Source organism: Narcine bancroftii, chromosome 5, assembly GCF_036971445.1.
Source record: "Narcine bancroftii isolate sNarBan1 chromosome 5, sNarBan1.hap1, whole genome shotgun sequence".
NCBI lineage: Eukaryota > Metazoa > Chordata > Chondrichthyes > Torpediniformes > Narcinidae > Narcine > Narcine bancroftii.
In genome coordinates this window covers 85,963,610-85,975,880 of record NC_091473.1, presented here as the reverse complement: position 1 = coordinate 85,975,880, position 12,271 = coordinate 85,963,610, and the positions used below count along the sequence as shown (strand labels likewise).

At 45.9% G+C, this 12,271-nt stretch overlaps 1 protein-coding gene across 1 annotated transcript in view; it reads left to right on the top strand.

The window, feature by feature from the left end:
- LOC138763665 (testicular spindle-associated protein SHCBP1L-like) overlaps nucleotides 1-8,051 on the top strand; it is an 82,079-nt gene extending 74,028 nt beyond the window's left edge. Inside the window, exons 9-10 of the mRNA XM_069938201.1 lie at nucleotides 924-1,046; nucleotides 7,776-8,051. Coding sequence (XP_069794302.1) covers nucleotides 924-1,046; nucleotides 7,776-8,021 — 369 coding nt within the window. The 3' untranslated portion in view covers nucleotides 8,022-8,051. The remainder of the gene's footprint in view (nucleotides 1-923; nucleotides 1,047-7,775) is intronic.
- The last annotated feature ends 4,220 nt before the right edge of the window (nucleotides 8,052-12,271 follow it).

Below are 12,271 nucleotides of genomic sequence, written 5' to 3'. Positions count from 1 at the left end.
ACCCCATTCACCACTAATTCCCATCACCACTGGTACACAATTTTTGTTGTGTCTACTATCATAAAATGGTAAACTCTAAGGCTGCTGAGTCAGCACTTCCTAAATCTTCAACCTTTTCCATTGAGGAAGACAGGTTCCCTCCATTTATCTGCCATCCTGGCTTGAAAATATATTGTTGGTCCCTCATTGTTGCTGGGTTCAAAACCTGTCGCATTTGGAACGTGTGACATTTCCTTTGAGGTGGAAGACAAACTAATGTTGTTGCATATTTGTTTTCAGAAGTTTCACCCTTTTTGTGGAGGATTCATGATACTTGCAACAATGTCTCAGCAAGGCAAAAGAAAAATTAAACCAAATCTGTACATTATCATTGGACATTCATTCTCTGTGTCAATGACCAAGCAGTACAGTGTTATCCTGAATTAGTCTAACATCATTGTTTTATCCAGTAATTTGAATTAAGCATGTAACACAGCCCAGTTGGAATTTTGTAAGAGTTACTGAATTATATATCAGTTAGTGTTTTTGACAGCTACTTCTGTAATGAGCATCTAGTTCATGAAATCAATATTTCACCCAAACTACAAGTTGAAAATGTATTTTTAAAAGTCTTTTATTCCTAGATCTCTTCCTAATTCTCAGTTAATTCACTTAAATTATACCTTGAAGCACATTTTTCAACTACAGCTGCATGATTGATTAGGAAGAACAAGTGGATATTTTTAATTACTTGTCTTTTCCCCAAATTAATTTTGGAAATGTGATTTTTTTGCTTGATTAACATAATATTTCATCTTAGTTTGTAATTCAATTTCCACCAAAATTGATAATTTAGTTTAGTAATTTTCAGTGACCATAAAAACATGAGATACACATCTGAATATATTATGTTGAAGTTTAACTTGGAAATGTTATTTTAATAGGGACCAGGCGTTGAGCTATATCCAGGAAGTGTGGCTTTTTTAGAAGGCAATGATATACACAAATGCAGTATTATTAAAAGTTCTGATATCCTCAAGAGCATGTTGGGTGGAATTAAACTAAAGGTAATGCCAATATAATTTTCATTCATTCCTATTAACAGAAAGAATTTCAGAGTTATTTAACACTGTACGAATAATGAAATTGGAAACTGCTTTGTAATGGAAATTGAAATATTTTAAGTGTAGTTAAATGAAATTTTCTGCTCAAAGAATTTTTTTAGTTAAATAATTTACAAGTCTGCCTTTATAATTTTGTGTTCTAAAGAGCAAAGGTAGTTTTTAGTCCTTTCTAGAAGCTGCTACACAAAGAGAAACACACCACTGAACATGGTGGGGATTTCCAAAGAACTGTTTATTCAAACTTTGCACGCGTCCTTTAAGGGTGGCGTGAGCTCCAGCCCTGCACTGGCATGACGTCATCATGATCACCCGAAGTGCGTGCTTTGGCCTAAGGCACGAGGTAATGAGGTCCCCCAACAGCGCCATCTTCCCGCAGCTGCCCTGCCGGTGCAGCGATACAAGTGGGGCTGGTTCACCACGAGCGAAGTGCACCGTCACACAAACCCACGCAGAACCAGCTTATGAGCCTCGCCACTTCAGTGACCGACCTCATTGTTTTGGTCGGGCCGACAAAACTGGCTGGCTAAGGTCTAAGTGTGCTGCCTTGAGTCTGTCGACTGTGAATATCTCCTCCTTGCCCCCAATGTCCTTCCTGAGCATTTCAGGACTTTGTAAGGGCTCTCGTAGAGGTGTTGCAAGGGCGCAGGATATGAGCCTCGCTGGACGAAAACAAAATCAGTCGTGACTAGGGGATGCAAGACGGGTGGCTGCCGTGGTGGTTCGGTGGTGGGGGCGCTATTGAGCCGAGCTTGCCCAACAAGTCTGCCAGTAAGGTCCGATTCTCAGTCATGGAATAATGCTTGGGCCGAAGAACTCCCCGGGTAGCGACAACGGTGCGCCATAGACCAGCTCCGTGGACGATACCTGTAGGTCTTCCTTTGGGGACATTCTGATGCTGAGCAGGACCCAGGGTAGTTCGTCCGTCCAGTTGGGGCCGGTGAGGCAAACCATGAGCCCTGACTTGAGGTGCCATTGGAAACGCTCCACTAGACCATTGGCCTGGGGATGATATGCAGTGGTATGGTGGAGCTTGTTCCCCAGGAAGTTTTCCAGGTGCAACCAGAGGGCAGATGTGAACTGGGTGGCCCGCTGCTCGTCATGTGTGCTGAAACGCCGAACCTGGCGATCCAGCGGGCGAGTAGATTTCTGGTGCAGGACTTGACAGAAGTGTTTCTCAGCAGGATGGCTTCCGGCCACCTCGTCGTGCGGTCGACCACAGTCAACAAGTAGCAGGCATCCCTGGACACCAGTAGCAGGCCCACGACGTCGATGTGTATGTGCTCAAACCTCTTGGTCGGGGAATCAAACTACTGTACCAGGGCCTTGACAAGACGCTGGACTGCATGCAGCTTCTCGCCATCTGGGCTACCTTTTTCTTGAAGCCATGCCACACAAATTGTTCTGCCACCATGCGCAGGGGTAACCCAAGTTATGGACCATGCTGAAGGCCTGTGGACTCCATTGCAGTGTGACTACTGGACGTGGCAAGCCGATGGAGACGTTGCAGAGCAGTGTGTCAGGGCTGTCAGGCAATTTGAGGTCATCGAGTCAGAGGCCCATGATGGCGGTGCAGAAAGCTTGTGTTTCTGCATCCTCCTTCCGTGCCTCTGCTAGCTAGGCATAGTCCAGGCCGGGGGATAGGCTGTGGATGGTGGGCCTTGAGAGCACATCTGCAATGACATTGTCCTTACCCACTCGGTGTCGGATGTCAGTGGTGAACTCCGATATGTAGGATAGCTGTCGCTGCTGGCACGCTGACCTGGGATCCTTGGACATGGCGAGGGCCTGAGTGAGCGGTTTGTGGTCGGTGAAAATGGTGAATGGCCTGCCTTTTAGGAAGTGTCGGAAATGTCTGATGGTCATATACAGGGCCAGAAGCTCCCTGTTGAAGACGCAGTATTTTATTTCCAGGTGGCGGAGGTGCTTGCTGAAGAACGCAAGTGGGTGCCACTGGCCATTGACTGATTGCTCCAGGACGCCCCGACAGCATGGCTGACGTGTCCACTGAGAGTGCAGTGTGGGCATCAGGCTGTGGGTGAGCCAGTAGGGTGGCGCTCACCAGGGCGTCCTTCATCGCAGTGAAAGCATTCTCGACCTCTTCTGTCCACTCCAGGGTCTTATTCTTGGTGGCAATCAGTGCGTACAATGGCTGCATGATGCGAGCTTCCCCCGGGATGAAGCGGTGGTAGAAGTTGACCATCCCAGTGAATTCCTGTAGACTTTTTAGAGTGCTGGGGCATCCCCATCCGCGGAGATGGTTGGCCCAGGCACTGCAAGGACTGCTTACTGAACAGGCACATGGCCACGTTGACGGTGAGGCCAAACTCTGCCAGAGAGGGGAATAGTGCACAGAGATGGACCTTGTGTTCATTGTGGTCCAGACTGGCAATGAGGATGTTGTCGAGATAGATAAACACAAAATCCAGGTCTCTGCCTACTGCGTCCATCAGCTGTTGAAATGTCTGGGCCACGTTTTTAAGGCAGAAAAGCATCCACAGAAACTCAAATAGGCCGAATGGGGTGATGATGGTGGTTTTGCCGATGTTATCGGGATGGACCAGGATTTGATGGTACCCTCATACCAGGTCGACCTTCGAGAAGACTCGAGCGCCATGCTAGTTGGCCATAAATTCCTGTATATGCGGGATTGGGTATCGGTCTGATGTGGTCCCTTCATTGAGGCGATGGTAGTCCCTGTGTGGGTGCCAACCCCTCTGATGCCTTCCGGACCATGTGGAGGAAGTCCAAGGGCTATCCGAACTGCGGATGATCCCCAGCTCCTGCAGTCGGGAGAACTCTTCCTTTGCCAGTTGCAGCTTCTCGGGGGGCAAACACCTGGCTTTGGCATGGAGGGGGAGGCTCTGAGTCGAAATGTGGTGGTGGACTCCATGTTGGGGCATGGCGGAAGTGAACTTTGGCTGCAGGATGGCAGGGAATTCATTGAGCATGCAAAAATACTCGTCCTTGGGGGCGCTGATGGAAGCTATTCCCTGGTTGAATGTGTTTGTGGAATTGAGGCAGACAAATTGAAACGTGCAGGTGTGCACCAACCACTTGCCTTTGATGTCCTCTATCAGGCTGTGCGCCCAAAGGAAATCGGCTCCCAGCAGTGCACGAACTTCCAGCGAAACTTGTCCTTCCCAATCTGGATCTGGGCGGTGCGTGTGCCGAAAGTCTTGATGGAGGAACTGTTGGCTGCCTGTAGGGTTGGGCCTCGTACATGGGTGTGGGTCTCGAAGGCAGTCAGGGGAGGCACACTCAGTTCTGCTCCAGTGTCTACCAGGAAACGTCAGCCACTGGTCTTATCGATCACCTTCAGGAGGCTATTAGTGCAGCCAGCCGTCACAGCCAGCTGGCCAGGCCGTTTCCCTGAAACAAACAGGACTGCCTGCACTTGCGGGTTTGGGCCCCCCCCCCCAGCATTGATCGTAGAAACACACAAGGTGGTGTGGTGCTCTTCTGGTTTGTGTTGGGGGGGGGGTGGGAGGCGCCTGCAGCCAAATGGGTCCTGGGTGGGTGACCTGGCTGAGGTCTGCCTCACTTTCTCACTTGGTCTGCCAGAGCACACCTGCGACTCTGCATGGGTCTGAGAAATCCTCATCTGCTAGCAGGAGTTGGATGTGCTCTGGCATCTGTTCAAGGAAGGCCTGTTCGAACATCAAGCAGGGTTTGTGACCCTCTGCCAGCGCAAGCATCTCATCCATGAGGGCAGATGGGGTTCTGTCACCCAGACCATCCAGGTGTAGGAGCCTGGCAGCATGCTGCTGATGGAAGAGGCCGAAGGTCCCAAGGAGGAGGCTTTTGAGCGTGAGGTATTTACCTTCCTCCGGTAGGTTGTGGATTAGGTCGTCCACCCTGCCCGCAGTTTTTCATCGAGCGCGCTCACAACATGGTAGATCATCATGGTGTCTGAGGTGATACTGTGCCTCCGCTTGCCCGAACCAGTCTGGACTCGCTGGGGTCACTAATGTAGCGGCTGCTACGCAAACAGAAACACACCACTGAACACGGAGGGGGTTTCCGAGGAACTGTTTATTCAAATTTCATGCACATCCTTTAAGGGTGGCGTGAACTCCACCCCCGCACTGACAGTGATGTCATCACATTCACCTGAGGCGAGCGCTTTGGCCTAAGCCACGAAGCACTGAGGTACCCCAACGGTGCCATCTTCCCGTGGCTGCCCCACCAGTTCACCACGAGCGATGTGTACTGCCACACCTTGCTATTTGACAGGTGGAATTTAGATTTCTCACACAAAGTTCTCTTCCTTACCACACATTCTGGAAGGTATTGGCTATTACCAGTAATCATCATGAATCTTTAGGCAATATTCCAATCAATGCAATCCTATTCTCATCAAATCATATTATCATAAAACATTTTAGATGCAGGCCATTAAGCAGACTTGTGGAATTAGAGCCCTGACTGAATATTTTAATCCTCTCTTTACTTCAAAATGTCCTATTCTTGGTTAAGATCATTATCTAATTCAGCAGTAACTTGGAGTGAAACCTGAAACCATGAAGGCACCAAGGCAACCATAATCAGGTCATCTTTTGAGCTAGAACTTGTATAAATTTATTAACTTTCTGAATTTGTGCACCCTGTAGCAGAGCATATCTATGTGTATATAGAATTATTTACACCATACTTTATAGTTGCCAATATATCTTCCCAAAGCTTTTCACAACTAACTCGCATATACTAGTATTTGTGCCCTGAATAAGCCTTCCCCAACATGGCATTGTTGAGCTTTGTCAGCATGTAGTTTGATTCCCATATCCCTTAGATGATTAACTAGAATTACATTAAAGGCATCCATGCTATTGGCCTCAACTGCTATTTGTATTTTAAGTTCCACATTTATCCACTTTCTGGATCGAGATATTTCTGAAATTTCCAATCAGACTGATGAAATTGCATTTTATTTATGATTTCAGAGGTGGAAGTTTCCATTTACTTAATTAAACCCTTAATAATCAAAAAACCCTCCAGACATTTTACCCTTTCTGAGAGAAAAGTATCTTTACAGGTCAATCCTTCATAAAGCTATAAACTCTCATAACATTCTTAGAAATCTTGTTTCATCACCTCCAATGTCTCCACATCCTGCTTCAAATAAGGAGACCAGAACAACGTATAGTATTCAAACTGTGGTTTAACCAAGATTCTGTACAAATTTAAGGCAACTTTTCTGTTTTTCAATTCTTTCACTTTTGAAATTAACTTCAGTGGTTTTCTTTCCAGTCATTAAATGTGTCACTTCATCATTTCTCCCCACTTGAACACAATCTCTTCAAGGAATTGCAGTTGTAACAAATCACATCCTAAATGACATCACAAATAAAAAACTATCCCACCTCATCTTTCTTATCCTGAGCAGTCTGAAAGGAGTTTGTACATTATCCCTGTGTCTGTGTGGGTTTCCCCACCCTTCAAAACGTACTAGGGGTGTTGGTTAATTGGGTGTAATTGGGCAGAACAGGCTCGTGGGTTGAAAGGGCCTGTTACCATGCTGTATGTCTAAACAAAAATTAATTTTAATCTAAAATTAATAGTCCCAATTCAAACCTACTCGCACTGCTTAGTACAACTTGCACAGAAACTTCAGCACAGAAAATTGGCCATTCGGCCCTTCTAGTCTGTGCCTAAATATTGTTCCGCTAGTCCCACTGACCTGCATCCATTCCATAACCATCCAGACCTCTCCCATTCATGTCTCTATCCAATTTATTCTTAAAACTTAAGAGTTGAGCCCGCATTTATCATGTCACATGGCAGTTCGTTCCAACTCCCACCAGTCTCTGAGGGAAGAAGTTCCCCCTAAACATTTCACCCTAAAGCCATGTCCTCTTGTATTTATCTCTCCTACTCTGTGGAAAGACCTATTCACATTTACTCTGTCTATATCCTTCATAATTTTGTGAACCTCTATCAAATCTTCCCTCATTCTTCTACGCTTCAAGGAATAAAGTCTTAACCCGTTTAATCTTTCCCTGTAACTCAACTCTTGAAGACCCAGCAACTTCCTAGTAAATCTTCTCTGCACTCTTTTGATCTTACTGATATCTTTCCTGTAGTTAGGCAACCAGAACTGCACACAATACTCCAAATTTGGCCTCACCAATGTCTTATACAACCTCACCATATCATCCCACCCCTGTACTCAATACTTTGATTTATGAAGGCCAATATGCTAAAAGCTTTCTTTACAACCCTGCCTACATGTGACACCACTTTTAAATAGTGCAGAGATTGAAGGGGGAAGGGCTCCCATCTCTGAAAGCTAAAATGTTCTGCTTATTTATTATGTAATGTTAACTATACTGTCTACGTCCTATTTAATGCCATTTGTGCTTTCCATATAAATATAAAAGCAGGCGTTTTCCTTGCAACCTGTGTGGTCTTGCCATTATGGCAGTTAGCATGACTCATAGTAAACAAATCAACTCCTAATATTAACCAAGCAGTATGTGCTAAGCAGCCAAATTTTGTGATCATTTACTCATACTGAGGTACAGTCAATCTTTGTTTTGATATGCACCTGTGAAGTAGTTTCAGATGTTTTACTGTGGTCGAGCATCTTATAAAATGCTGAAAGGTTTCCACTAAGGTTATGAATATGGTTGAGGGGATTTGTAATATTTTATTGAATGAAAACTCTTTTTTTAGGTTCTGCCACCACCAAAACTGAAACTCCATAACAATTATGTTCATTCCAATAATGGCTATGGTGTTACCATAATTCAGCCAGATGATAGATATTGCGAAGACACAAATGAAGAGGTATTGGAATGCGCTGCAGGAGGTGATCAGAGAGATGATCTTGTGAAGGCAATGCAGAATATGAATCTTGAAATGAACAATAATAGGTTTGAAAACAATTCAATGGGAGAAATAGGTATTGTTAATTACTGAAATAAAATACTGCAGTTAGAAACTGTTCAATTTGCCTCATGTCAAAAAGATATGTATTTCTAATAAACATATTAGATAATACAGTTGAGATACAAACTGAAAACATAAATAAAAAACAGTTTAGTTCTGTATACTAATCTATTTAAGTTAGCTTCTCCATCAATATCCTGGAGAGCAGGTGTGGGCTTCATTAACCTGTGTTTTAGTCAGACTTCGAAATTGCTTTAGTTTCATACCTTCTGCTACCAGCTTTTTTTAAAAATATCTATACTTAAAAGCTGATTGAAGACTGATACTTTTTTTCCACCCAAGTTCATGATCCAACCTTCTGTTGGATTTACTGTTTATATTTAGGCATAGAAAAGTTGAATATGTGTCAGTTTGAGATAAATTCAAATGTAATTAAGATTATGCTGATTTTCAGGGGAAAAAAAAGCCATCAAATATCTGAAATGATTTATCCACACAGATGTAGCCCAAATTCTTAGGAGATGGAACTATTTCAGTATGGCCCCTGAAGTGTAATGTCTTTGAAGCCTAACATCAGAGAGCATTTACAATCTACAAATGAAATAATGTACTTTTCACTGCAGCTTGTAATGGCATTTAATAAAGTGTGCATCTATTTCATTAAATGCTTTTTGATTTTGCAGTGTCTCTTGACACTCCACTATGAGCAAAGTACAGCAAAAACCCCAATATTCAGCACATATGGGGATTGGTTGAATGTTGGAGTTTTCCTAGTTGCTTGAGACTAACGCTTACAATGCCTAACTAATACATCTGCATTAAGAATAACGTTTAAAAGACAAAAATACTATACTGCCCTTACATTGAACAAACTTCACTTGCATGAATATACAAACCTTAAAGAATTTTACTTTATTTTCATCCGTGCTGTCAAGGTAGAAAAACACAAAACAGAACCATAGAGCATACAACACAGATTTATTAAATTACGCTAATGGGAATGAGTGATATTAATGTCAGGTAGACAATGTCGCCTTAGTCACGAGGCCTTTTCATAGTCGGCCTCCGCATGGAGGAAAGCTAAAAGCTGAATGAAAGGGTTTTTTTTAACCTTTTCATGCGGGCCCAGAAAAGCCTGCTCAGATGTCTATTTTCAGCGTGGAAGCGGCTGGGGCGTTGATGCGGTATTCAGGAGGCATGGCTACTGATGCCATGATGTCATACATATGAGTTGAGCAATGGCGACTTCGTTATCCATAAACCTCCATACAGCTGGAACTGCTCTGTGTTTCCCAGCTGCGTGGGGATTATGGGTAGGGAAGACGGCCATCGCTCTGCTGTGTATTGAACCACTGGTGCTGACAAGCAGCCCGGAAGGCCAAAGTGGCTGGTGAGGTGCTGGAGGCTGGAAAGGCTGGTGGGGCTGTCACAGCCACTCTGGCCACTCTCTGATGGCTCCTGTTGGCCGCTCTGCCCTGAGGGCATTATGGAGGGAGAGGAGTGAGTGAGTGGGAGAGAGAACTGACAGCAGCACCATGATGTCATCAGCCAAACCCTAGCCAGTCAGTTGCAGCAGAAGTACATTCATGATACATTCCGCTCCACCACTAACTCTACCTCGGAGAGGGATTGGAGTTGATGCCTTGGAACCAGTTGGGGAGCATTCAGGAAGGTAAGTTTTCTGATGTGAGGGCTGAGAATCTCCGCCTTTATGTTCATATTTTTTGCTTTATGAAAGGGCCTAATATCGAACCTCATTCAATGATAGAAGCTCATTCAAAGATCACAGTGAGAACCTAGAGTATATATAGTATTTTCTTACATACCTCTTACAAATTGATAAGCAGATCTCTTTGAATTCATTTGAAGTACATTGTTACAAACATCCTTCCTTAAGAAATGTAAATGATTGACAATTAGCTATTTAAATGTACAAGAGATTTTGGGTAAAATTTCACATCTTACAAACGGATAACAACCTGTTCAGAAGGTATGTTTCTAATACACCTTTATATCCATCCCTTGTGTATGTGAGTTTTACAAGAATTAAATAACACATGTAAATTAGAAGTCTCGAATTAATTGAGTTGGTTGAGTTGTTAAGATTCACAAAGGAGAGGAAAAGACAGATTATTGGTGCCTCTCAATGAAGTGTGAAGCCTACAGCACTTCACCTTTTAATAGTTATCTTGTGGTTGACAGTTGTAGTGGCTCCAACAGCTGTTGTTTGCCTAGGAAAATATTTCCTGCTTCTGATGGGTTCCTGCTTTTGCTGAACTGTTAATGCGCCTGTCAATTTGTTGAACAATATGCATTTTTAAAGTGACTTTGTTTGACCAGTCAAAAAAACCAATCTTGTCTTGGTGGTGGGGGGTGATGGGGGAGTGTGGTGCAGGGTGGGGGTGGGAAGTCTGTGGTTCTATCTCCAATATACATAGCTCCTTTGAAACCCTGGAATACTGAAATAAAGACTGTGTGGCAGTGCAGATACTCATGGTGAACCGACCCTGCTTGTACCGCCACGCCAAGGGGCAACCGAGAGAAGATGGCGCTTTCGGGGGACCTCCGTGTCACGTGGGTTTCAACAAAGCATGTGCCTCGGGCAAGCGTGGTGACATCACTGCCGACGTGGGGGCGGAGCTCATGCCGCCCTTAAAGGGATGTGCGCAGTTTGAATAAAACAGTTCGTTGAAACGCCCAATGTGGTTGTGGTGAGTTTCAAGCTGTGCAGCCGCTACATTGATGACCCCAGTGAGCCCAGATAGTTTTCTGGCCTCCAGAGATGGATTCTACAGCAATTAACATGGTCACGGTGAAACTCCGCCCCCCCCCTTTCTGGACACATCACCCACACACTTGGTTCAGGCAGGCGGAAGCGCAGTTTCACCTCCAACACATCACATGAGATACACGATGTTCTACCACGTCATGAGCGTGCTTGATGAAGAAACCACGACCAGGGTGGACGACCTCATCTACAACCCACTGGAGGAAGGTAAATACCTCACTCTAAAAAATCTCCTCCTCAGCACCTTCAGCCTCTCCCCACAGCAGTGCACCTCCAGGCTCCTACACCTGGATGGTCTGGGAGACAGAACCCCATCTGCCCTCATGGATGAAATCCTGTTTCCTTTTCCAACAAATTTTCCTCGAACAAATCCCTGAGGACATACAACTCCTGCCGGCAGATGAGGATTTCTCAGACCCATGATGAGTCACGGTCTGCACAGACGTCCTCTGGCAGACCAAGCGAGAAAACGAGGCCGCCCTCAGCCAGGTCACTCGCCCAGTGCCCAGTCAGCTGCAACCGTTCTCCAAGCACAAACCAGACGAAAACCACCCCACCTGGTGTTTCTACCATCAACGTTGGGGGGGGGGGGGGGGGGCTCAAGCCCACAAGTGTAGGCAGCCCTGTATGTTCCAGGGAAATGACCCAGCCAGCCACCGAGTTAATGGCTGGAACGTCTGACCACACGAACACCCTCCTGCATGTGACTGACAAGTCCAGCAGCCGACGTTTCCTGATAGACACCAGAGCCGAACTGAGCATGCTCCCCCATATCGCCCTCAAGACCTGCACCTGCGCACAGGGCCCAATTCTACGGGCGGCCAATGGATCCTCCATCAAGATCTTCGGCACATGCAGCTCACAGATCCAGATCGGCAAGGACAAGTTCTGCTGGAAGTTTGTGCAGTCCTTGGAGGGCACAGCGCTGTTTGGCGCCAATTCCCTCTGGGTGCACAGCCTGCTGGGCGTCATCAAAGACAAGCGGTTGGTAAACGTTCACACTTTCCAGTCTATCCACCTTGATGTCACAGACGTGTGCGGCCCAGGGATAGCTTCCATCAGCAACCCCAAAGACGAGACATGCTTGACGAGTTCCCTTCCATCCTGCAGCCGCAGTTTACTTCCAACATGCCCCAACATGGAGACTGCCACCACATCTCGACCCAAGGCCCCCAGGGCTTCCCCTTCACTCCAAAGCCAGGTGGATGCCCCCGAGAAGCTGCAACTGGCTCAGGAGGAGTTTTCCCGACTGCAGGAACTGGGTATCATCCCAGTGCCCCTACGAAGGCCCCTACAAAGTCCTGCACCGCTCAGGCAAGACGTTCACCCTGGACATCGGGGGCAAGGGGGAATTGTTCACAGTCAACCGTCTCATGGGGGCACACCTGGACCTTAGCCAACTGGTAGTGACAGCCCAGCCGAAACGAGACTGGTTGCTCAGGTGGCGAGACGCACAAATCGGTTCTGGGGGGGGGGGGGGGTGGGGGGGAAT